General features: G+C 42.2%; 1 protein-coding gene across 3 annotated transcripts in view; it reads left to right on the top strand.

Annotated features, from left to right (window-relative positions):
* The window catches only part of ptprb (protein tyrosine phosphatase receptor type B), an 88374-nt gene that overhangs the window by 44004 nt on the left and 17502 nt on the right, over positions 1-26868 (top strand). For all 3 annotated transcript variants that reach the window (XM_033038168.1, XM_033038169.1, XM_033038170.1), the window contains 12 exons: positions 2095-2352; positions 2836-3099; positions 4911-5183; positions 7027-7290; positions 8764-9030; positions 13135-13419; positions 16500-16778; positions 20132-20281; positions 22737-22980; positions 23075-23172; positions 23336-23441; positions 26776-26850. In XM_033038168.1, the coding sequence (XP_032894059.1) occupies positions 2095-2352; positions 2836-3099; positions 4911-5183; positions 7027-7290; positions 8764-9030; positions 13135-13419; positions 16500-16778; positions 20132-20281; positions 22737-22980; positions 23075-23172; positions 23336-23441; positions 26776-26850 (2563 nt within the window). The remainder of the gene's footprint in view (positions 1-2094; positions 2353-2835; positions 3100-4910; positions 5184-7026; positions 7291-8763; positions 9031-13134; positions 13420-16499; positions 16779-20131; positions 20282-22736; positions 22981-23074; positions 23173-23335; positions 23442-26775; positions 26851-26868) is intronic.

The following is a 26868-nucleotide window of genomic DNA, read 5'->3' as shown; positions in this document are numbered from 1 at the left end:
GAAAATTAACAAAAATGTGGGGAAAAACTCACTTCCTGCACTTCCTTAAGTACTTTTGAGTTTCCGATCTGCTCAATTACCTACTTTGTGATATACTGCGATGGAAAATGAATAATTAGACCTACTGTTCAAGGCTGGGTTCTGCTTTGCTTTTGCAAATCCCCTTTTCCACAAATTTGTGGAAAATGATTAGCAGCTGTGTTGGTAATGTGCTATGAACATTGAACGTTAATCCACAGAAATGCTCGTTTTGTTTTCCGTCGCCTATTTAAACTATTTTTTTGTCTGGAACTTACCAACATCACACATCGACCACCATTTGATTAATAGCACAACCTTCTGTCAATTGTATCTGAAGATAATGACTTTGTGTAGGAAAATAGCGGCCTTTCCTTACCTCTTCCTGTAGATTGATCATTGGAGCTGTGTGTTTGCATTTCATGTACCTACATGGTACAAATCTTTCTGTTTATTGCACAGCACAGTATACTGAATCCACAGTCAACTTAACCTTGCTCATGCTTAGTTGTTTGGCATTAATATGTTAGTCAAGTCTAGACTTGCATTGAATCTGACATCCTTCCTTTTGTGAGAGAAATTGTCAGTGTGTGGACAGTCTGGGGGTCCTTGTTCATCAGTCAATGAAAGTAAGCATGCAAGTACAGCAGGCAGTGAAGAAAGCTAATGGCATGTTGGTCTTCATAACAAGAGGAGTTGAGTATAGGAGCATTTGTACAGGGCCCTAATGAGACCACACCTGGAGTATTGTGTGCAGTTTTGGTCTCCAAATTTGAGGAAGGATATTCTTGCTATTGAGGGAGTGCAGCGTAGGTTCACAAGGTTAATTCCGGGGATGGCAGGATTGTCATATGCTGAGTGAATGGAGTGGCTGGTCTTGTATATCCTGGAATTTGGAAGGATGAGAGGGTTTCTTGTTGAAACATATAAGATTATTAAGGGTTTGGACACGCTAGAGGCAGGAAACATGTTTCCGATGTTTGGGGAGTCCAGAGCCAGGGGCCACAGTTTAGGAATAAGGGGTAAGCCATTTAGAACGGAGATGAGCAAACACTTTTTCACACAGAGAGTTGTGAGTCTGTGGAATTCTCTGCCTCAGAGGGCGGTGGAGGCTGGTTCTCTGGAAACTTTCAATGGAGAGCTAGATAGGGCTCTTGAAGATAGCGGAGTCAGGGGATATGGGGAGAAGGCAGCAACGGGGTACTGATTGTGGATGATCAGCCATGATCACATTGAATGGCGGTGCTGGCTTGACGGGCCGTATGGCCTACCCCTGCACCTATTGTCTATTGTAGAGACAACAAACTGCAGGTGCTGGAATCTTTAGGCAAAAACAAAGTGATGGAGGAACTGAGCAGGTCAGGCGGCATCTATGGAGGGAATGGACAGACAACGTTTCAGGTCGAGACCCTTCTTCAGACTCAGAGCCTGGAACTTCCCAGTGTCTTCGGAGTCTGAAGAAGCATCCCAACCCCAAAACCTCCACTGTCCATTCCCTCCACAGATAAGTTTGAGTTTTTTTTAGTTTAGTTCATTGTCACGTGTACCGAGGTACAGTGAAAAGATTTTGTTGTGTGCTAACCAATCAGCAGAAAGACAATACATGAGTACAATCGAGCCATCCCCGGTGTACAGGTACATGATAAAGGATATAATGTGAATAATGTTTAGTGCAAGACAAAGTCCAGTAAAGTCCAATCAAAGATAGACCGAGGGTCTTCAAAGAGGTAGATAGTAGCTCAGGACTGCTCTGTAGTTGTTGGTAGGATGGTTCAGTTTCTTGATAAGAGCTGGGAAGAAACTGTCCCGGAATCGGGAGGTATTCATTTTCATTTTCACACTTCTATACCTTTTTCCCGATGGGAGAGGGGAGAAGAGCGAGTGGCCGGGGTGCGACTCGTCCTTGATTATGCTGGTGGCCTTGCCGAGGCAGCGAGAGGTATAAATGGAGTCAGTGGTGTAAATGGAGTCTGACCCGCTGAGTTCTTCCAGCATTTTGTTTCTTTGCTCAATTGCTAACGTGTGTTGCCGGTTGTAATGAACTTGTCGGACTAAATCCAATGTGACTGCGACTAGTTCCAGCTGCGGTTGGATCCCTGGCCGTGGCGGACAGGAGTACGGACACCCTGAACGTGACCTGGGAAGCGGCTGCTGGTGACGTGGACCGTTACGAGATCCAGCTCCTCTTCAACGACAGGAATGTTTTCCTTCCAATAACACTGAGCAACACGGCACACCAGTTCACTTCCTTAACCCCTGGACGTCTCTACAAGATCTTAGTCTCGACATGGATCGGGGCCCTGCAACGTGCCGCCTTCATTGAGGGACGTACAGGTAAGAGCTGCGTGCGTTTTTGCCTAATCTTCATAAACCTTCTGAAAATTCCCCTCATGGAATGTGGGCATTCCTGTCAAGATCAGAATTTAATCCCTATTCTTAAATGCCCTTGAGAAGACGTTCCTCTTGTTGGTTAGTTACATTAAATAAACCACAGGTTAAAAATTTGGAGGGGGGGGATTTTGTTCACTTTAACTGGCTTGGTAGGAAACAGGTAAAATTGGTAAAACAGGTAAGGGCGGCACACTGGCACGGCGGTAAAGTTGCTGTCTTACGGGGCCTGAGACCCAGGTTTGATCCCAAACACGGTTGCTGTCTGTGCGGAGTTTGTACGTTTTCCTTGTGAGAAAGTGTAAAGTTTATTCTACTGATGTATACATCTGTTTGCATTAAATATTTAATAAATGATCTTTCTTGGCAGCTGTTTACAACATATGAACACAGCTACTAATACTTCTGTGCGTATGCATCTTCCTGTAGTGCCAAGTGCCGTTAAAAGCATCCATGTGACAAACAGTGGAGTGACAAAGGGCCTTAAGGTGAATTGGTCTCCTGGAGAAGGTGATGTGGACAGCTACACTGTAATCTTATCCCACGAGGGCCATCAAATCTCTTTTCGTTCTGTTCCAAAACATGTGCATGAGCACATCTTCTATGACCTGGAGACAGGAGAGTTATACCACATATTAGTTCAGTCAAACAGTGGCCGCTTCCATAATAATTTAACAGCATTTGGACGCACTGGTAAGTCACACTCCAATGTTCTCTATTTATTGTTGCATAAGCTGAAATAAATGCATTCATTCTTTATTTACAGGGTTGTTGCCAGGACTCAAGGGGCTAAGCTGTAGGGAGAGGTTGAGCAGGCTAGGACTTTATCCCATAGAGCACAAGAGGATGAGGGGTGATCTTAAAGAGGTGTACAAAATAATGAGAGGAATAGATCGGGTAAATGCAATCTTGCAATCTGGTAAATGTAATTTTCTTGAATGGCAGGTGAATGGGGTTGAGAGGGAAAGAGGGATCAGCCATGATTGAATGGCGGGGTAGACTTGATGGGCCGAATGGTCTAATTCTGCTCCTACACTTATGAAAGTATGCACATAAATGCACACTCATGCTTGGAGTAGGGGAATTAAAAACCAGAGGACATAGGTTTAAGGTGAGAGGTGAAAGATTAACTAGGAACCTAAGGGTTAACTATTTTTACATAAAGGGTGGTGGGCGTTTAGTTTACACTGAAGAAAGACACAAAATGCTGGAGTAATTCAGTGAGTCAGGCAATGTCTTTGGAGAAAAAGAATAGGAGACGTTTCGGATCGAGACCCTTCTTCAGACTGATAAGTGACGTTTCAGGTCTGAATAAGAGTGACCCGAAACGTCACTTATTCCTTCTCTCCAGAGATGCAGCCTGACCCGCTGAGTTACTCCAGCAATTTGTGTCACCCTTTTTCAGGTTGCAACACGTGGCATTCGGGATAGAACATTTGATGGAGATGAATGAATTTGACCAATGTTTGGTGATGGTAATGTCTACAGTGTCTAAAGGATGTGGCAGGTTGGGTTAAAACTGGTTAAGTGGCAGAAAGCTGGGTCAAATAATCAGTGGAATTTTTAATGACGAGTGTGTTATTGCTTCGGGGCTTCACAGTGCTCGGTACAAGGCTTTTTACTTTCTGTGGTAAATGTGAGTGATTTGGACAAATGTAGGGTCTGTAATTAAGAAGTTTGTTATTAATGGGTTCATTGTGAGGAGGAATGCTCCAGGCTACAGAATGATTTAATTGGGCTGATTAGCAGGTAGGCAAATGGAGTTCAGTCCCAGACAAATGAGGTCATAAAGCTGGGAAGGGCACGCAAGGTATGGGGATGGTCAGTAACTAAGAGCTTTCTAGGAAATTCATTCCCACTAAACCCTGATGGCAGTAGAATGGGTGGATAATCATGTTAGGAAGATATACAGGAAACCTGCCCTAACTGCCACGCAGTACAACGCAGGAGCTTGTGAGAGGTGTACGTTTTGGGTAAACACACTACAGAAAAGGTGTGATTGCACTAGAAGGTGCAGAAGTGATTTACAAGAAATGATAAATGCTGGAGATTTATAGTTATGAGGAGAGACAGTCTCGGCTTTCATTAGAACAGCGGAGACTGAGGGAAAGTTTAACTGAGGTGCATAAAATTATGAGAGGCTAAACAACCTATTCCTCTAAATAGCAGACAAATCACTAACGGAGGGGGGGAGGGGGGTGGAGAGAGGCATACATTTTATAATAATTGGTAGAAAGTTTGAGGAATTTAATAAGTATAAACTTTCAATGAGGGACTGGTACTAGCTAGTTCTTAAGGGCCTGTCCCACTGTTCGAGGTAATTCAAGAGTTCTCCCGAGTTTTCCTCCTGATTCGAACTCAGAGAATGTCCGTAGCGGGTCCGTAGGAGTTCGTGGATGTCCCGTAGTTACAATAACATGTTGTGTCCAATAATACTATATTATTTAAACACGATCTAACCTGAGCAACTGAATCCATTTCTAATCATTCTTCTGTGTTTCCAGTTCCTGCTTCAGTCACAGATCTATCAGTTGACAACAAACACACAACCTGTACCTTGGCAGTGAGCTGGCAGCCAGCCTCTGGGATCAAAGAGGGATACACTCTGCAACTCCTGAATGAACAAGGCACTCAAATGTTATCAAATGTGTCGGTGCCGGCATCCAGCAGGGGATACAAGTTCAATGACCTGACGCCTGGCAAAAAGTACAGAATCAGTGTCTTCACTGTAAGTGGGGAGTTACACAGCATTAGGACGGACCGCGAGGGACGTACAGGTAAGGGGGGACGACAGATTATTATTTGGGGAGTCTTTTCAGGGTTGTGAAACTTATAGAGTTTGGAAAAATTCACTGTCTGAAATATCTCCTTCAACTTTGTAAATGTTATGCTCCTACATTTGGCACATTGAGTCCAACCTTTGTGATCTGGAAGACAGAATTGGGTCACTGTCTGCAAAGAAACTGCAAAATATTTCAGTATGCAGCCAATGCCTTCATATGATTTTATATGGTACATCCACCAAATATTGTTTATGTTAATGCTGAGAAAATTAGTCATGATAGGGGACACATAAACATTTCGAAGTGCGTGGCCTAAATAGTGAGCTGCGAAAGATGGCTTTCAGTCTGTTATGACTGCAATAATTTTTCCTCACTCACACCTGTGTTTCCTGTTGGTTGCTCACAGTCACTGCTGGTGAAAGTGTATAAAGGAAGCGGAAGCAACAACAAGATGCACACCACCACAACTCATTTGTACACCTGTAGTTAAGAGACCATAGCTTTATCATTAAAAGTTCACTTTAACTGAGTTAGCAAAAATAATGGGAATTTTAAGCGTGGAATACAGCACTTTAAAACTTTTAACCAACTTTAAAAGTTTAGAATTTGTTTTATTTTTGTTAGAAAATCACATGGCTTCTTAAAAAACATTTCTGGTGTGGTCTGTTTAGGGAGAGAAGGGGAAAAATTAGCTTTGTGGAAGTGAAAAGTGAATAATTTAGATTAGTTTCATTTAGTTTAAGAGATATAGCGTGGAAATAGGCCGTTTGGCCCACCCAGTCCGTACCAACCAGCTATTCCCATATACTGGCACTATTCTCCATACTAGGGACAATTTTACAATTTTGACTGAAGTCAATTAACCCATAAAACTGTGTGTCTTTGGTGTGCAGGAGGTAACTGGAGCACCTGGGGAAAACCCACAAGGTCACAAATTCCGTACAGACAGCACCTGTAGTCAGGATCGAACCCAGGTCTCTGGTGCTGTAAGGCAGCAACTCTACCGCTGCACCACCGTGCCACCCATTGCGGGGAATGGGGTTCCAGGGAACGGGGTTCCGGGGAATGGTTACAGGGGAAGTAAGTTGGGGAATGTGAGAGCTCTGGGAACCAACGTAGACCAACGAACCAAATGGCCATCATATGTCATGGGGAAGTTTGAGAAACTAAAGCCAAAAAGCCAATCATAAAATCAAACAACATTAGATCAATTGCATCAAGATTGGATAGGATATTGGGATATTTTGGGTACATTTAAATGAAGATCTTTGAAGTTTGAAACATGGCTATCAGAAAATGAACGAGGAGGTCCTTGATTATGCTGGTGGCCTTGCCAAGGCAGCATGAAGTGTAGTTGAAGACTATGGAAGGGAGTTTGGTTCATATGATGTTCTAGTCTGCGTCCACAGTTTTGAGGTCTTGTGGTCTTGGATGGAGCTGTTCCCAAACCATGCTGTGGTGCATCCTGATAAAATGCTTTCTGCAGCACATCTATAGAAGTTGGTGAGCGTGGTTGGAGGCATCCCAAACTTCCTAAGCCTTCTAAGGAAGTAGAGGTGTTGATGTACTTTCTTGGCCATTGCTTCGAACAGGTGTCAGAAGTCTGGCGCTGTGAGACAGCAACTCTACCAATAGGAATCGGTTATTGTGAAATATGTAGGGGAATGTGACTGCTCTGTGAGATAGCATAGACAATAGGCAATGGATTATTTCTATCTCAAGAGACAATATAGTCTTTGCATTGTCACAATGCTATCATACAGCAAGTGGTCTTATCTAGAGATGTTATCATGAGCTTGTGCTGATACCTACCCTGTATTCTGCTTTCCCTGGTCAGTTCCAGCTGCAGTCACCCATCTGGCATTGCACAGGAGAACCACCGAGAGCCTATCATTCCGCTGGACCAAAGCAGAAGGGGAATGTGACTCTTACGAGATATTCCTCTACAATTCGGACAAAACGCTGCACGATCGGAAATCTGGCATCCAGAGCCTGGAAGAATGTTCCTTCCAGAACCTGACGCCAGGCAAAGTATACAAGCTTGTGATAGTCAGTCACAGTGGGGGCTTGACAAATGAATCTTCTCTCTTTGGACGGACAGGTAAAGCGTCTTGATCAACGAGACATTATTTACCCCTTCCAGCTCATTTCAAACAGAAATGTTTCATTGCATTTTATCAATATTTCTTTACCTCCTACACTGCGACATACTCCAGTATAAATATTCTTTATCGATGGTGTGAGTACTTTGCAGGTTATAATTTTATCTCTAGACTTTAGACTTTAGAGATACAGTGTGGAAACGGGCCCTTTGGTCCACCAAGACTGCACTGACCAGCAATCACCCCATACACTAACACTATTATAGGCACTAGTGCCGATTTATAGAAGCCAATTAACCTACAAACCTGCACGTCTTTGGAGTGTGGGATGAAACCGGAGCACCCGGAGAAAATCCATGTGGTCACAGGGAGAACGTACAAACTCCATACAGACAGTACTCACAGTCAGGATCGAACCCGTGTCTCTGGCGCTGTAAAGCAGCAACTCTACCGCTGCGCCATTGTGCCACCTTTAGGTATCTCCTTTCAGATATTGTCCATTTGGCTACGATGAGTGGATGTTTTAACTCTACGTAATATAACAAGACTACGGGGGGTATAAAATTAAAAAAAAATTAAAACACGGTTGGTATATCCTTTTTTGCGAGTTTTGTGTTACAATAGAGCGATTGTTTTTCCTTTTTTTTCTTTTCTTTCTAGGGTCTTATTTCCTTTCTTTACTTCCTTCTCTAACTTCTTCCCTAAGGGGCTTTCTTTTCCCAACACTTTCCTGCACCTTCACGATTCTTGCTTACTTTCCTTACTTCTTTTATTTCTATCTTTTTTAAAGCTCGAAAAACGAAGTGGTACAACAAATGTAATAAGATATATCTGATGTGTATTATTGTAATTTACTGTACTTCTAATAAAAAAAAAATTTTTTTAATTTAAAAGAAAATATATATAACAAGACTAACTCTTTCTTCACACAATATCCACAACATTGCAGCTGAAATCATCAGACAAAAGGCTTAGCATTCCTTTTCGTTCTGATAATTGCCCTCTTCACTTATGCAGAGGAGAAGATTTCCTTTATGTGAATGCATTTACAATTGTGGTAGAAATGGAACTCAGAACATCTTCTATCCAAGGATCAGCTGGACAATGTTTTGACAATAATGCAACATAAACATTGACCCTTCAGCCCAACTTGCCCACACCGGCCAACATGTCCCATCCACATTAGTCACACCTGCCTGCGTTTGGTCCACATCCCTCTAAACTTCGCCTATTGTTATAGTACCTGCCTCAACTACCTTCTCCGTGAGCTCGTTCCACACACACACTCAACTGTTCAACAAATCAACTGTTTACTGTAACTTCGCCCAGAGTTTGCTGAGACGCTCAGCTTGGTATCTGCTGCAGTGTTGCATGTACAGCTTCCATGTCAAGGCTGATGTTCAGATATGTGATCAAACAGATGTTTTTTTAATCTTCTGACTTATTAAATCACCCAAACCTAATGTCATTAGTTCCAGCTCAGGTTACCCATCTGCGCTGGATGAACATTAACCTTACTGACACACTGCAGTTCGCATGGACCCAAGCTATGGGAGAGTTTGATTCCTACAACATAGCACTTTATAATCCAAATGGTACATTGCAGAACAATAAGCTTGGCAAGAAAGACTTGAAGGAATGTTATTTTCAGGACCTGATACCTGGAAGAATTTATGACATTGCGATCGTAACACAGAGCGGAGAGTTGACTAATAGAGCTGGGACACAAGGCAGAACAGGTAAGAACCGATTCATGTCTTCACATTGAATGTTGAGAGAAATTTTAAATGTTCATCATAATAAATGGTAACTCACATGGTTAATAGTCTATGATTAATGTTTAGCACATCATGAAGGAAGGGGATGGAGGGATGCCAAAGGAGGTTGATGATCCGGACACAAGGAACTGTGGACGTTGGTTTACAAAAAAAAGCCACAAAGCGCTGGAGTAACTCAATGGGTCAGGCGGCATCTCAGGAGGACATGGATAGGCAATGTTTCAGGTTGTCCCAAAACATCCCCTATCCATGTCCTCCAGAGATTCTGTCTGCGGTTCACTATCTGTTGGCATCCAATGGGAAAATGGGCAACAGGTCAACCATTTGATGTCACCCACTTTTCACTTACAACAAGTTTTGTTTAGCTTGAATATTTCCATTGTGAATCAATGACATGGTGTGCTAAGAGGCAGCATTTATTACAGTCACATCGCAGTGCCTTGAACATCCATTAGAAAAAAGTGAGGCTGTTTAATGGTGGCTTTGTCAGAACAAAGGAGTGAAAACACTTGCTATTTGTGAACATTCCACACCATCGTCTATAACATGTGATTAAACTTATAACTTTATCAGCAGTCAGACTCTGCTGCTTTAACCATTCTTCACCGCATGCTTTATATGTTTTTGATCTTCTTAATCTGTAAAGTCTTGCCCCAAATATACTGGCCTTTCACCTAGACTTCTCCATTTGGAAAGTGGTCTGGTTTCCTACAGTAATGAGGAGCAGATGTACCTGGGTCCTCGGCCCAAACAAACCCTTGTTCAATGCTTGTTCTGTCTTAAATTAGCAGATTTTATGCTGATGCAGCAACAATGACTATATACTTAATCTTAATCCTGTTGGTGTAGAGAGGAGACCATTGTCTGGTTCTTCCCCTGGGTTTAAAGACCTTCTGGTGGGGTGGGATGTGGGGACATTGAGTTAGACCAACAGTGGACTGAACCGTTAGGCATCCAACAAACTGCAGTTTACGGATCCCCTTAGGAAATGTACCAGAGCAGTAAACCTCAGCAAAAACACTCCCAGAAAAGTGGAGGAAAGAAGGAGATGGGGAAATAAAAATATGCTCATGAAATGTAGGGCAAGTTCCGCCTAATTTTTCTTCTACTTGACACAAAACAATCCATAACCATTAGATGCTTCACGTACTAATCTAAACGTGAGGTTGTTTAGTCAGAAAAGTGGGGACACAAATTATTTGTAAGATCAATTCTAAAATTCACTAAATCGTTATGGAAAGCCATCCACTTTTGGTCACTGTATTTGAGAAAGGAGAGGAAGGTCCTAGAGAAAGAACAGAAGAGATTTACTTGAAGAGTTCCAGTGAGACAGACTTCAGCAACAGAGAAGTTGAGGAAACTACCTGAAGAAGGTCGCCATAGTTCATGTCATATTTGGTGGAAATATAGGAAACCTGGCATGATCTTGTACAGGAATTAGAGAAAAGTTGTTCCCAGTAGAAAATGATTCCGAGTCCAGAGGACACATATTTACAAGTATCTTAAAGAGAAAAATAGACAGTAGGGAAATGTGAAGAAATAAATATTTTACAGAAGAATGATTATGATAAGAACTCACTGACTGTAAGTTCGTGGAGCAGCAGTCAATCAATTGGTTAAAAGGGAGACACAAGAGATTACAGGTAGTTTTTGCTCAAGCAATTAGAAAGGTTTTGGATAAGCACCTGCGGGAAGGTGGGAGTCCTTTGCGGCGTGTACATGGAATGAGCTGCCAGAGAAAGTGTTAAATGCAGGCACAGTAATGCCATTTAAAAGACACTTTGAGAGGTACCTGCATAGGAAAGGTTTGGATAGATATGGGCCAGATGCTGGCAAGTGGGACTAGCTCAGTTAGGCAACGTGTGGCATGGACAAGTTGGGCCAAAGGGCCTGATTCCGTGCAGTTTGGTTCACTGGGTGGAAGTGGGTCGGATTCTCATCATATTTTTATTTGAATTGAGTTCAATCATCCTTGTTTTGATACAGCACCAGTTCCCAAAGCAATTTTTTAAATTGAAATGACATCAAGTGAAACTCAACGGAGAAGCTTAAGATTTGAATTGAAGCTTTACTACACACCACCACTCCAAGGCCAGCTGTTCCCCTTATAAAGTGTTACGCCATCGTCATTTAGCAGCACTTGAATTTCTACAGTGCCTTTTGCAATCTCAGTGAAGTAGCTCTGAGGTACAGTCACTGTTTTAACTTAAGAATTGGTAGCTCAATCTCTGGAAAACAGTTCAGTCCAGGACGCCTGCAAATTTGGAACACATTACATAAAAACAAGATTTTTGAAGTTCATAAGGAAATGGTTATTTTTTTAATTAAATATAAGAATCAAGAAGCAAATGTACAGTCTCAGGTACTTGTGCAACCACAGATTTATAATAGAATTGGCAAGTTGTCTGGAAAATGGGAACAACCTATTGTATTCAGAAAGTAAAATAATGAGCAAGACTTTAATTTTTTTGCTGACCCAACACAGACATTCAAAACGGGTCTAGACTGTTCTTAATGATTGAGGTAGAATGGTGGTAAAATGGAGCTCTTTTAAAATAAAACTAGGAATTTGATTTATTTTTCATAACCAAACCTTTGCTTCTGTTTGAAACATCTCTGAAGTACACTAATCACCAATTTTGCGACCTTTTTGATAGCGATCAGTTTTGACATGCTTCTGTGCAGACAAAAATGAACTTAATAAAGATTGAAAATTATTATAAAATCACATTAACTTTAATAATACGCTTTAGCTATTCATATATTGTATTTCTTGGATAGCAGTCATTGTTTACTTAATTAGTGATCAACTTTACAGCCTAATTTCCAGTCTAGTATACTGCCAAAATCCTAGTGTCTAGACCTAACACTGAGTTATCATCTTGGAACTGAATGTCACAATGACTAGATGGCGTTACTTAAAAATTCATGCCCTTCTTGGCAGCATTGCATTAATGCAGTATATAAATGTATCAAGGCCATGTACTCTGCCTCTGAAGTTCATTCAGTTGACATGATTGGAATGAATTCCAGAGAGAGAGAGAGAAAGTGCAACAATGTGATGTGACTTCATTGCACATGATGCATAGGAGCCAGGATTTTAGTTTGTAGATAATCCTTTCAAAATGGACAACACTCTGGTGTGAAGTCTGACCGTTCTGAACCGGGTCGTTCCAAGTTTGCAAAATCGACCCATCAGTGATCATTGGGTGAATTGACACAAATCAGACGTTGAATGATCCAGGACCAAACCAACAGACCTACAGTAAGCAAGGAAAATAGCTGAGGTAGTTAACAAGTAGTTAATGATCCCAAACATCTGAGGTTTTCACTAACCTTTCACAAATATGGCTGCTGACATTTCTGCGAGGTTTGGTGTTGCAGAGCCTCACATGGTGGTGTACATTTGTAACGCAGCATTGAAGACATCCAACAACTCATTGACATCCTACCAGTGACCGCAGGTTGCCTTGATCCTTGTCACCCATATTCCTCCTTTCTTAGCCAAGCAGCTTCTTTAACAACCTTTTCACTCTCACTTTGCTCAATCCTTGCAACTTGCATGGAAGCATTAGCCAGTTGTCCTTTGGAAAATCAAACAAGTACCGCCTTTTATATATCACTCTCTGTCCTATATTTCAAATCCACTCACGATACTGATGTATGTTCTTATCACTGGTCTGAAGAAAGGTCCCAACCCAAAACGTCATCCATTCTTTTTCTCCAGAGTTGTTCCAGAGTTACTCCAGTACTTTGTGTTTATCTTTGATATCATTCAGTCCACACAAACCTTGGCAGGATTGGTGCGAGGTGCTGTGCATGCCAGCATTTAGCTTATGAAGCTGTGGCCTCTGGAGTTTCTGCTGTGATGTATAAATCCCAAGTGTTGTTCTAAATCTTTCTTGAATTGATCGTAAAAATACATCCCAATAAGAAGCATTAGAGTGGAAAATGCAAGTGAATTCTTTATACAAATATCTTCCATGAACACTGAAAGCAGAGGAAAAGTGTAGTTAGCATACTATTTAGAGTTATCTTTATTAATAACCTCTAATTCTCCCAAAGCCCCAGAGCCTCCAGGATCAGTCTCCTTCGCTGACGTTAACAACACTTCACTTGTGATAACATGGTTTGGTCCTCCTGAATGGACTGATTACGATGACTTTGAGCTGCAGTGGACTCCAAAGGATGACAAAGTTGTTGTTATTAATCCATACACCACGGGGAAGTCCAAAGGGCGGAAGATTCAGAAACTGCACCCTGGGCGTGACTATACCTTTGAAGTGCGGACGGTCAGTGGAAAGTCACTGAAATCCTTCAGTCAACCCATTCAAGCTCATATAAGAACAAGTAAGTAATAATTTCATTCTCTCACTGTTAAGAGCAAAAATTGGTATCCTTTAAACTTTATAGCGTTACCTTAATCCAGAGAAGAATGTGTAACACAGATGCATTTGTGATAAATGCCAGCATTGGAGTCAAGGGATGCCAGTTGTATCACCACACTCAATAGACCAGATATGTCCCATATGATTCGTATGGGTATAAAGTGTTATGGGGTGAAGGCAGGAGAATAGAGTTGAGTGGGAAAGATAGAGATCAGCCTTGATTGAATGGCAGAGTAGACTTAATGGGTCGAATGACCTAATTATGCTCCTAGAGATTATGAACATGGACTTTAGTCTTTCCTTGGTTCAACGATGACTGGTCTCAGAATGATTAAAATACAGTTCACAGAGAAGGCTTAGTACCTCTGTACTAAGAAGGAAAAAGTAATCAGTTGGGATTTGCACTCTTGACTGCCACTTGCTGGGAGGTTGATGTCTGTTGTGGATGGTCTTCTCTGTAATGCCATTGCAGTCTGAACAACTCACGAGAAAGTGATTATCGCAAGACGACTAGTGCCCATAGAAAGGCAGGAGGAAACACATTCAACAACATCACTATAACAAAGTCAGCAAATTATATTTGATGTATAACCGTGGAGTAAACGGCAATGATTTCACTCTGCAAATAATTAAATAGCTGTCTGCCTTCACAACAACAATGTGTGAACCAATTTAGTTTCAGCTCTCTGATCAGTAGTGTGAATTCAAGCATTATAGTTTTAATACTTGTTGAATTTTTTAAATCTTTGTCAATCTCTTTTTTGGATTATTGCTGTTTGAAAGGAGTTGAAGATAAATCTTCACAAAAATAAGGTTGGTAGGATTATTCAAAGCTGGATTAAAAATTTATGCGTTGCTTTTGCAGATTAAGCAATTGCAGTGCACGGCGGCTGAGCCTAAATTAACATGTCAGTTAAACTTCTTATTGCAAATTTAAGTATCTTGCCAAATCTGGGCTATGGCATTAAGGAATTGTTTTTAAAATCCCGAGAGGATCAGAACAATTTGAAATAAATCTAGAAATTTAAATAAGAGAGATTTAGATATAGTTCTAATCAAGGGATATGGGGAGAGGCAGGAACGGGGTACTGATTTTGGAAGATCAGCCATGATCATATTGAATGGCAGTGCCGGCTCGAAGGGCCGAATGGTCTACTCCTGCACCTATTTTCTATGTTTCTTTATTTCTATGTTAATAGAGTCATAGAGTGCTGCAGTGTGGAAACAGGCGCTGCGGCCCAACTAGCCCACACCGACAACAATGTCCCAGCTACACCAGTCCCACTTGCCTGCGCTTGGTCCATATCCCTCCAAACCTGACCTATCCATGTACCTGTCTAACTGTTTCTTAAACGATGGGATAATCCCAGCCTCAACTACCTCCTCTGGCAGTTTGTTCCATAATAAAGTTTACTTGAAGATTACCTGAATTGGAAAGATTTTAAGAAATAAATATTGATTCACATGACATATTTTACATGTAGCTTGTTTCTGACGTTATAATATGCAGGAGCCCTATACAATCTACAATAACCATAGTTCTTGATTCCTCTACTTTTTACCCAGAGTAGGGGATTAAGAATCAGGGGACATAGGTTTAAGTTAAGAAGGGAAAGACTTAATAAGAATCTGAGAGACAATTATTTCACTGAGAGTATGGTGGATGTATGGAACGAGCTGCCAGACGGAGTATTTGAGGCAGGTACGATAACAACATCCATGTACCTGTCCAAAGTCTTTTTATTGGGCAGGTACATAGATAGGAAAATTTTAGATGGATATTGGCCAAAGGGGGCATCTGAGACTAGTGTAGATGGGGCATCTTGGTCAGCGTGGACAAGTTGGACTGAAGGGTGTGTTTCCATGCAGTACGACTCTATGACTCTATGTAAGATTGCACTTGGGCTATTGAGATAATTAGCTAGGCCCAGCAAAAATGCTTTATTGAGAAGCTATTACATAATGTGTATTATAGAATAAATATTTTTTTTTTTAAGGTGTAACTTTTGGTTCCAGTTAGTGCAAAATATGTATGTTTGTTTGTACTTGCCAAAAAAAAGGGTTTTCAAATAGCTTTTAAAATAGGAACTGGCAGCTCTTATGATTAGTCACCCTGACATTGGTATAGTTGTCTCGTTGTAGGACACCGATCTCTCTTTTTATTCTGGATTTTAAACCATGTATTGTGTTTTTGTATATAATTTATGATGCTCTTATAAGTCATTTACTAAGTTTTATATGTATTTTATGGTGTTTTTATATGCAATGTATTCTATGTAATGTCGTCTTTTATCTGGACCTTGTCTGAAATAAAGTTTAATAATAATAATAATAATATTAATAATTGTACCATGACATATTCATCCAAGATGGTTGGCCCTGTTCCCAGCTGGGCAAGCAGGTGAGCTGGCCCTGTTCCCAGCTGGGCAAGCAGGTGAGCTGGCCCTGTTCTCAGCTGGGCAAGCAGGTGAGCTGGCCCTGTTCCCAGCTGGGCAAGCAGGTGAGCTTTCCAGCACCTTGGAGGGTCAGAAGTGATAAAATTATCAAAGAGTTTCATAAACACTAGAATAAATGGCAAGAATTTTTGGGTGATAGCCCAACCTGTATAATATGATTATTAAAGATGAAGGTGGAAGAGGAGTGGTAACGATGGCTCAGGAGACAGACGTGACTTGGGAACGTCCCAAACCTTGAATATGAAGCAAGTGGGTGCACAGCTGAGCTGAAGTGTACAGTAGGCAGGGACATGATTTGGGACATAAATTTGCCTTTGGACAGGCACATGTGCAAGTACTTATTGCCCGGAGGCAAATGTGCGCCAGCATCCATCATCACACTGCTTTTTCGTCTGGGCCGCTGCCTTTTTGTCCAACTTGCCACACCCATGTTCCTGAGACATTCAAGTGACAAGGCTGAATAGATTACTGTAAAGTTTTTGTTTTATTGCAAATTGTATTTAAGCTTTAAAAAATAATGCAAACTGTGCATTCTTTAGATGTCGGACTGTTGCAAATGTTTCTAATGCAATGTGCAATATTGCAGAGCCTGACAAAATACAGCATATTCGATGTAGACCTCAGAGCTCGACTGCCGTCTCCTGTTCCTGGACACCCCCTGACTCAGACTACAACGGCTATGATGTCGAGTGTTACCACCGTGACAAAAAGGAATTGGTATACTCACGACGAATCGAGAAGGGATTAGTCCAACATATCATTAAGGATCTAGAGCCGGACAAAAAATATTTAGTGGCTATAAAGGTCATCTCGGATACAATGACTAGTGATGCTGTTGAGGACAGTGTTCTCACCATGATTGATAGTAAGTATTCATAGTCACATTTATAAAGGCTTCTGTAAAAATTATTTGCTTGTCTGAAATGTTCTAAATTAAAAGACAAGTGAATACATGGGAGATTAAGAACAGGCTCGGCGATCGTTTCGCTGAACACCTCCGCTCATTCCCTCTTAACCTACCTGATCTCCCGGTGGCTCAGCACTTCAACTCCCCCTCCCATTCCCAATCTGACCTTTCTGGCCTGGGCCGCCTCCATTGTCAGAGTGAGGCCCAGCGCAAATTGGAGGAACAGCACCTCATATTTGGCTTGGGTAGTTTACACCCCAGCAGTATGAACATTGACTTCTCTAACTTCAGATAGTCCTTGCTTTCTCTCTCCATCCCCTTCCCCTTCCCAGTTCTCCCACTAGTCTTACTGTCTCCGCCTACATTCTATCTTTATCCCGCCCCCTCCCCTGACATCAGTCTGAATAAGGGTCTCGACCCGAAACGTCGCCCCTTCCTTTTCTCCAGAGATGCTGCCTCACCCGTTGAGTTACCCCAGCATTTTGTGTCTACCAGAGATTAAGAACATCCTGTTAAAAGTTTGTCTGGATTAAAGAAGGTGCCAGACCACCAGTTGCCAGAAAATCGGTGGTGGGACTGTATTGATAATTTGTTAACTCTGTTTCTCTTTCCACACATGCTGCCTGGCCTGCTGAGTGTTTCGAGCATTTTCTGTTTTTTTTTTAAAGATCTCCAATTTGTTGATTTTCATTTGGGATCGGGTTTCTAATTTTAGTATAAATCTGGAAACTCTAGACGACCTATAAACATATTTACGAAGGAACTTCAGATGCTGGTTTATACTGAAGATAGACACAAAATGCTGGAGTAACTCAGCGTGACAGGCGGTATCGTTGGAGGAAAGGAATAGGTGACGTTTTGGGTCAGAACTCTGTTTTGTTCTTTAATGAATACACCACTGTCTTACATTTAGTCCAGAACTGAGTATATCCTTCGATAACATTTCCCAAATCTACCGCCTCTAACATCCGGAATGCCAAGGTAAAAGGTGCATTGAAACACCACTTGCACGCTTCCCTTCAAGATACATGTCATTGTGATCTGGAAATACATCACTATTCCTTCAAAGGTCAAAGTTCTAGAACTCACACCTGAGCAACATATTGGTCATAACTTTACACTGCATTATTGACAACAATGGACAAATTCCTGGAGAAACTACCATTTTGGGTGAAATTTGCAGTGGCCCAGAATCTCCATAAGGGGTTGTCCTCCAATCCATTCCTCAAAAAAGCATCACCAAGAAGATCAATTAAAGCATTTTAATAAAATCAGAGCACTATATGCAAAGAAAAGAGTTTGAGTTTGAGTTTAGTTCATTGTCACGCACCAAGGTACAGTGAAAAGCTTTTGTTTCATGCTAACCGGACAATGGAAAGACAATACATGATTACAATTGAGCCATTCACAATGTACAGATACATGATAAGGGAATAATGTGAATAACGCTTGGTGCAAGATAAAGCTAGTAAATTCCGATCAAAGATAGGACAGATCAGCCCTGTGGGCAGATGAAGAAAGTCATTTCACCACCGTGAATTAACTTTCCCTTGCTAAAGAATGATAAGCGGAATCATTGGGAACCATTAATAGTAAAACGAGCCTTCAATGACCAATGTAAAAGGCTGATTTTAAAATAATGTAATAACTATTTTTTTGATTTTGTAAACTGTACTATCTCTTGTCGATTTTGTGCTTGATAAATGTTATGAATATAAGATCTCTGGCGCAGTGGTACAGTTGTTGCCTTACAGCGCCAGAGACCTGGGTTCGATCCTGACTGCGGGTGCTGTCTGTATGAAGTTTGTACATTCTCCCCATGACCACACATGTTTTCTCCGGGTGCTCCGGTTTCCACCCACATTCCAAAGACGTGCAGGTTTGTAGGTTAATTGGCTTTGTTAATTGTAAATTGTCCCTGGTGTGTAGGATAGTGCTAGTGTACGGCACTGGTGATCACTGGTCGGCGCGGGCTCGGTGATCCGAAGGTCTTGTTTCCACGCTGTTTGTCTAACGTCTAGAGTCTAATCTTCTCAAGACCAATGGAGATGATTGCATATCACCCACCCCACCAGAGACAAATGCATTCTCGCTGTGAAGTCTGTTAGTTGGACAATATTTTGAAATACGATCTTTGATTATTCATGTTTGTGTTTCTTCCTTTGAAACAAGTACCTGTACATATGGAGTTAATTTAATTTTGTAGCAACAGAACAGAATTTCACCTTTTCAAGCACGCCTTTCTTTTTTATGACCATTCATTTTATCCTTTATGGAGTCCACATGTGACAGCACGATAGTTGAAATGCGGCAATTTTCATGATCTAATCTTGATCCTTAGAAATCCTTAGGAGGAGAATGCTTCAGAGAACTTTGAGAAACCTGTCCCAAATATAGGTTCCTTTGGCTCCCTAATCTTTCATCAGTTTAGCTTAGTTTAGTCTAGTTTAGAGATACAGCGCAGAAACAGGCCCTTTGGCCCACTGAGTCCACTCCGACCAGCGATCCCCATTGTACTAGCACTGTCCTACACTCTAGGAACAATTTACAATTTATACCAAAACCAATTAACCTACAAATTAACTTGTGTCTTTGGAGTGTCGAAGGAAACCAGAACACCTGGAGAAAATCCACGCCATCACGGGGTGAACGTACAAATCCGTACAGGCAGCACATAGTTTGCTCATTCCCTCAACAGATGCCGCCATCTCTGCTCGGTTCCTCCAGCAGTCAAGATTACAGCACCTGTAGATCCTTTTGTCTCCTTTCATCATCGGCTTGATACGTGTTCCAGGGTCCGATGATTCATTTTATTCTTCATTTTCTACAACAAGATAATTGCAACCCGAAAATTAATTTGCCTTCTCCAGACACTTTGCTACTTTGCTTTGATCAGTACTGGTTTTGGCTCTACATTTATTAAACCAATCCCGTTAATCTTGAATAATTTTCATACAGAATAAGTCAAAATTGAACTGATACATTGTCATTGATGTGGTACCTCCAAAAAACAGCGCAATTGAGTTTTGGTTACAAATAAGTCGCAGATGCATGTGATGCCCTCCCCAGGGACACTTTTCAATTGCTTTCAATTTAAACTAGCAATGCCAATGTAGTCACTATTTTTTGTGGGAAGTTAAACATTGAAGCTTTTGAAATTGAAACTCGGAAGTACTTAACCTTGGAATAATGCCTTCAGAAAATCATGACAAATTATCTTGGTATCATTGATTGTAAATTTAACATGTAGTGTGTGCATGAAGCTAACAACAAAAACCTTAACTATATATTTATACATATTTTTCTCTTAGGTCCACCTCCTCCGCCCTCACATATCCGAGTTGATAATAAAGCTGTCAACATTACCAAATCCACCATACACTTCAACTTCAATTGCAGTTGGTTCAGCGATGTGAATGGAGCCATCAAATACTTCACTGTGATTGTGTATCAATCAGAAAGTAAGTATTATTTGTTGACTTACAAAGATAACTAACACCGTTGAACATAATTAGTCATGGAGTCATAAGTGTGGAAACAGGCCCTTCGGCCCAACTTGTCCACACCGACCAACAAGTCCCAGCTACACTAGTCCCACCTGCCTGCGCTTGGTCCATATCCCTCCAAACTTGTCCTATCCATGTACCTGTCTAACTGTTTCTTAAATGTTGTGATAGTCCCAGCCTCAACTAAATCATCTGGCAGCTTGTTCCATACACCCACCACCCTTTACGTGAAAAAGTTACCCCTCAGATTCCTATTACATTTTTTCCCCTTCACTTTGAACCTATAGTATGTCTTCTGGTCCTCAATTCAAAGGGAGATATGTGTCTAGTTGGACACGTTGATCCACCAATACATGAGCCGAAAATAAATCGCAAACCGACGCTTCATGTCTTACGATCCAGGATCAATAGAAAAGTGTTTGTGTTGTGTGGCTGGCAAGGTGGAGCAGCACATCGTTTCAGGTCCATTCACCTATTATACCTGCATGTCTGTCCATAGGTGCTGATTGGAAAGCAAAGGTTTACTTTTTACATTACATAGATAAAACTTCTTAGATTACATAAATTAACCTTGGGATGGAAGGGCAAAGCAAACAAATCTATAGAACCTCACGATAGACACAAAATGCTGGAGTAACTCAGCAGGACAGGCAGCATCTCTGGAGAGAAGGAATGGGTGACCCGACCCCACCCGAAACGTCACCCATTCTTTCTCTCCAGGGATTCTGTCTGTCCCGCTGAGTTACTCCAGCTTTTTGTGTCTATCTTCGGTTTAAACCAGCATCTGCCGTTCCTTCCTACACTATAGAATCTCAAACTGTACTTAAGGGCCTGTCCCACTCGGGCGACCTAATCTGCGAGTTTACAAGAGTTTGCCCTGGACTCAAACTCACAGCATGGTCGACACGAGGTCCTAGGAGGTCCTGTGAGGTCGTTGGAACTCTCCTTCATGTTCGAGGGATGTTCTTGAATACTTGCGGCCTCAGCTAGGTCGCGGAAAAACTTTCAGCATATTGAAAATATTTCCACGAGTAATATTTGGTCGGCATGGTTCTTTTTTATTGATTGGCTCATTGGAGTTTCAGGACTTAGGAATACCTACCAGTGGGTAAAATGCCCGCTTAACTTTATTATACTTCTTGAAAGTGTCTCCCCCCCCCTCCCCTCTTCCCCCCCCTTCTTTCCCCCCACCCCCGGCGCTCTCTAAAGGCCTTGCCATACACTGTGGCAGCCGTTTACCTTCCTCTTCATCGCGCAGACAGCGCTCCTCTGCTTTCCCTGGCCCCCACCTTCGCGATGTGTTTGTGTCCGTGTGTGTGTGTGTGCGCGCGGTCGGTAGATGCAGCTCGCGGTTTCAACGCGGCTGGTCGATCCAGCTCAAGGCTTTCCAGCTTGAGCCCTTGAGCTTGAAGGTCGAAGACTCTCTTCTGGACTCGCGGATTAGGTCGCCCAAGTGGGACAGGCCCTTTAATGTTCACTACAGCAATGCTGCATGGATTTTCCCTGTCACTATGTGTGGTATTGTTAATTCTCACCTTTCATGGCTTTAAACACATTCTGGTCATCTATTTTCATTCATGTGCCTGTAAAATATTTTGCTATGTTTGTATGTTTTTTGATAACTTAATTTCATAATTCCTCTTTTCACTCCTAATTGTTTTTTAAAAAGGTATCTAATCTCTTTGCATTCTCTCTTTTGATATTCCATAATGTAACTTTTCCTAACTTTCAATTTTCTCTTTCTGTCATTATATTTCCATGATTGTACTGACTGTCTAATTTGTTCTTATTTTTTCCTTCATAATATATTTTTCCTTCCCTCTATAGATCAGTATTTAAGTTGTTATTCTACACGTTTTTTTTGCCAACACAGGCACTCCCTGACTTACCTCATTGGCAACGTATGTAAACTCAGACTTACACAAACAATTTTTTGAGCTCACTGATGCTCACATGGGCTCTGCATCAGTGCTCCTCCGTGGTCTCCCCATTGGAGCTCCCCAGTGTGTCTCTGCGTTGGAGCTCCCCCGTGTGTCTCCGCATTGGAGCTCCCCCGTGTGTCTCCTCGTCGGAGCTCCCCCGTGGTCTTCACATTGGAGCTCCCCCGTGTGTCTCCTCATCGGAGCTCCCCCGTGGTCTTCACATTGGTCTCCCATGTGGTCTCCACATTGAATAATACATTTACATGTAAGTGCACAGTTGCACTTCCATTTCTGATTAATGTAACATCCGACTTACACAAAGGTAAGTGTAAGTAAGAAGCATCTGTATTCAAATCTGCAAATAAAACTGTAAATGTGGTCACACACACAGGCCACTCTTGGATCCACAAAAGACATTGACACTGTGCTTTTCATGGTTTTGAACAAAACTGATGCGATATATCTTTTTTCAATATTTCTCTTTTCAGCAACTGAAAATTCCAAGCCAGAAAAGCAGCACCCCCTGCCCTCGTATCTGGACTACAAGCAGAACAATTCGGTCAGAAACTATCAGACAAATTATTTTCCCAGCAAATGTGCAGAAAATCCTGATGGCACAGTCCAAAACTTTGAAATAAATGTTGGAGATGAGATGGACAGTCTGGGAGGGAAATGTGAGCAGGATCAGAAGCCGTTCTGCGATGGGCCTTTAAACTCCAGAACATCATACAGGTCAGGTGTCTTAGAAGAAGGACATGGTCTCAAATAGTTAAATTCTTTAGAATTTTACACCCATGCAAAACTAACATGTTGATTATTCTTTTAGAATCAGTGTCCGTGCCTTCACTCAGCTATTTGATGAAGATATGAGCAATCCTTTATTTTCAGACACCTATTTCTCTTTACCCATAACCACCGAATCAGGTAAGAGCTTGCTTGCACAAACCAAGTTGAATATCACCCAGAGGAAATCATTAATATTCCTTGCATTAACTCATCGAATCCTCGGCACATGTTGCACACATATAAAATGGATTTTAATCTGAATGTTTCAGCACAGTGACTCCATTTTCTGTAATATTTGTAGAGCCACTCGTTGGTGTTGTGGAAGGAGCCAGCGCTGGTGCGATTCTGATTGTTGTCCTCATTTCAGTCATGGCTATAATACTTTGCAGACGAAAAGGGAAACCACTGTGAGTATTTTGGCATGTCTGCAGTAAACTTGTTCTTCCAGGTTGAACCATTTGAGACCCCGCACCCTCTTTTACCATCTAAATGCCATGAAAATCCTTGGAACTAAGGAGTCGCAGCTGGAAGAGCTGCTGCCTTGCAGCGTCTGAGACCCGGGTTTGTCCCTCACCTCAGGTCTATGTGGAGTTTGCATGTCCTCCCGGGTTCTCCGTTTCCCTCCCACAATCCAAAAGAAATGCAGGTTTGTAGGTAAATTAGCTTCTATAAATTGCCCTAATGTGTCGGGAGTGGATGTGAAAGTGGGATAATATAGAACTAGTGTGAGAGGGTGATCGATGGGCTGAACGGCCTATTACCTATTATCTTTCGATCTTTCAACAATCAAAAAACTATGATGGTTTTGATGGCATTCCTTTGCGAGATCTTTCCAAAGATCAGAAAACCCACCACATTGATGACAAAGTAACTTAACGTTGAGGAATCTGTCGGACATAGACTATGGAATCACGGCAGGGGTCAGTGATGTAAATGACCATTTAACCATTTAATGGGACGACAGATAGCACAATGGGCTAAGTGGGCTAAGTGTTCGGCTGGCAACCGGAAGGTAGCCGGTTCGAATCCCGCTTGGAGTGCATACTGTCGTTGTGTCCTTGGGCAAGACACTTCACCCACCTTTGCCTGTGTGTGAATGTGTGTGAATGTGTGTGAGTGATTGGTGGTGGTCGGAGGGGCCGTAGGCGCAGATTGGCAGCCACGCTTCCGTCAGTCTGCCCCAGGGCAGCTGTGGCTACAGAAGTAGCTTACCACCACCGAGTGTGACTGAGGAGTGAATTAATAATGCGATGTAAAGCGCCTTGAGTATTAGAAAGGCGCTATATAAATCCCATCCATTATTATTATTATTAACCACTCTCACAACAAAGCATGGGGAACAAGCGACAAAGCACTCCTGCTTTGAGGTTACAGTATATTGTATGACAAATTTTCGATTAATAAATAACTGGGTTAATTGTGCACATTGTATTTTAATAGCCTGATTTCTGGAAGTGCACTAGAAAGCTTGCTCACACAGGTGACTTTGACTTCTGGGAGAGTAGTGGAAGAGGCTTTGGGGAAATTCCCAGCCATTGAGTGACATCACATCCAACATAAAGTTTTCAAGATTGTTATTCACTATAATTGTTTTATTTTGGAAGGGGACTAAATCTGTGCGCAATACTCCAGCTGTAGCCTCACCAACAATTGTTACAATGCTTCCCTGTTTCAGTGGTGCAGTTGGTAGAGCCACTGCCAAAGACCCGGGTTCGATCCTGATTTTGGATGCTGTCTGTGTGGAGTTTGCACATTCTCCCTGTGACAGCATGGGTTCCCACCTGGTCCTCCTGCTTCCTTCCACATCCCAATGGCGTGCATGTCTGTAGGTTGATTGGCCTCTAGGATAATTAGAACAACTGTGAATGGCTGATCAATGCTCTGTGTGGATTCGGTGGACCCGTGCTGTTTCACTAAACTAAGTTTGTATGTTCTTCCTGTGACCACGTGTGTTTTCTCAGTGTACTCTGTTTTCTTTACACACTCCAAAGATTCAAGTTCAATAGTTCTTTATTGTAACGTGTACCGAGGTACAGTGAAATTTGATTTGCCATACAGTCATACAATAAAAAGCAACAAGATACGTAACTACATAAAGTTTATACATAGACGTAAACAGCCACCACAGCGGCATGTGCCAATCCCCAGGGCACACAGCATAAGCAGAGATTCACAGCCATCAGTTCAATGTCTGGGCCACACACACGCTCCTTCAACGTGATGCAACCAGCGTTGTACCGAGCGCTGTCACTCTCTCTGCAGTCCCCGTCCACCCGAACAGTCGGAAAGCCGTCCACACTCGCACTACACTCCGGGATGTTCTCATGGAGTGATGTCCCCATGAACACTGAGATCACTGCACTCACGGCACTCCCTCCGAGGCCGGCAGCACGTCCATCTTGTTTTCGGCGACCTCAGTTTCCCACTGTGTTGGAAGGCAAATAACTTACACCTTCTTTCCTCTTTGTGCAGGTATGTAGGTTAATTGGCTACGGTAAAATTATAAATTGGCCCAAGTGTTAGGATAGTGTTAGTGTACGGGGTGATCACTTGATCACTGGGCGGTGCGGACTCTAAAGGCCAAAGGGCCTGTTTCCATGCTGTATCACTAAAGTCTAAAACTAAATTCCAGTCCTCTTGAAATTAAGTCTAACTTGCCTTCCTAATCAGTTACTGCATCTGCCTTCCAAACTTTTGTGCTTCATGCTCAAGAACACCCAGATCTCTAATCATCTGCAATCTCTCTCCATTTAGAAACTAGTCTGCCTTTAGATTCCTCTCACTGAAGTGCATAACTTCACACATTCCCCATTATACTCCTTATACCCACTCAACCAACCTATAATCAAATAACCTACTGCTGAGCAAAGATGTAGGGAAATCACAAATAGGTGTCGGAATAGTGACTTTTTAATAGTAGGTGACTTTAACTTCCTTGATATTGACTGGAGCTTTCTTAGGTTAGTGCTAAGAGATTAGATGGGGTATAATTTGATGAGTGTGTCCAGGACAGTTTTCTGAAGCAGTATGTAGATCACTGGACAGAGAAGCGGCTACACTCGACCGCCTTTTAGTAAAAGAGGCTGGGCTAGTGGTTGACATATCAGTTTAGTTTAGAGATATAGCATGGAAAGAGGCCCTTCGGCCCACCGACTCCACGCTGACCAGTGATCTCCCGTGCATTAGTTTTATGTCCTACACACTAGGAGTTAATTAACCTACAAACTTGAATGTCTTTGGAGTGTGGGAGGAAATCAGAGCACCCGGAGGAATCCCTTGTGGTCACATTGCGAAAGTACAAACACCACACAGCCAGCTCCCGTAGTCAGGATCAAACCGAGGTCTTGGTGCTGTGAGACAGCAGTTCTACTGCTGCACCACTGTGCCACCCTATATTAGTAGGAGAGCACTTGGGGACCAGTGACCATAGCAAGTGAGATAGGAAGAGTTTGGGGCAAACATGTTCCTGTTAGAGTGAAGGACAAGAGTCATCTGGACAGGTATCTAAATATGCAGGGCCTAGAGGGATATGGTATTAATGCAGGCAAGTGGGTTAGTATAGATAGGCATAATGGTTGGCATAGACGCTGTGGGTCGAAGGGCCTGTTTCTATACCTTAGAACTCTATAACTGTGACTTTTGGTAGAATCTTGTACAAAGCTGGATTTAATCTATCGATGCAGTTCATGCTTGTTGGGCAATGGTCATTCACGTTCTTCTGCAACCTCTTTGCATTTGCAGCAATAAGGAGACTGGAGCCTCATCAAAGGCGAAAGACAGGCCATCGTCTGTAAGCGTGCCTCTGGTACAGGGAAGGTAAGCTCTCTCCTCCTC

The sequence above is a fragment of the Amblyraja radiata genome, chromosome 19 (genome assembly GCF_010909765.2).
Source record: "Amblyraja radiata isolate CabotCenter1 chromosome 19, sAmbRad1.1.pri, whole genome shotgun sequence".
NCBI lineage: Eukaryota > Metazoa > Chordata > Chondrichthyes > Rajiformes > Rajidae > Amblyraja > Amblyraja radiata.
Note: the sequence above shows the minus strand (reverse complement) of the source record. Positions and strands in the feature narration are given on the sequence as shown.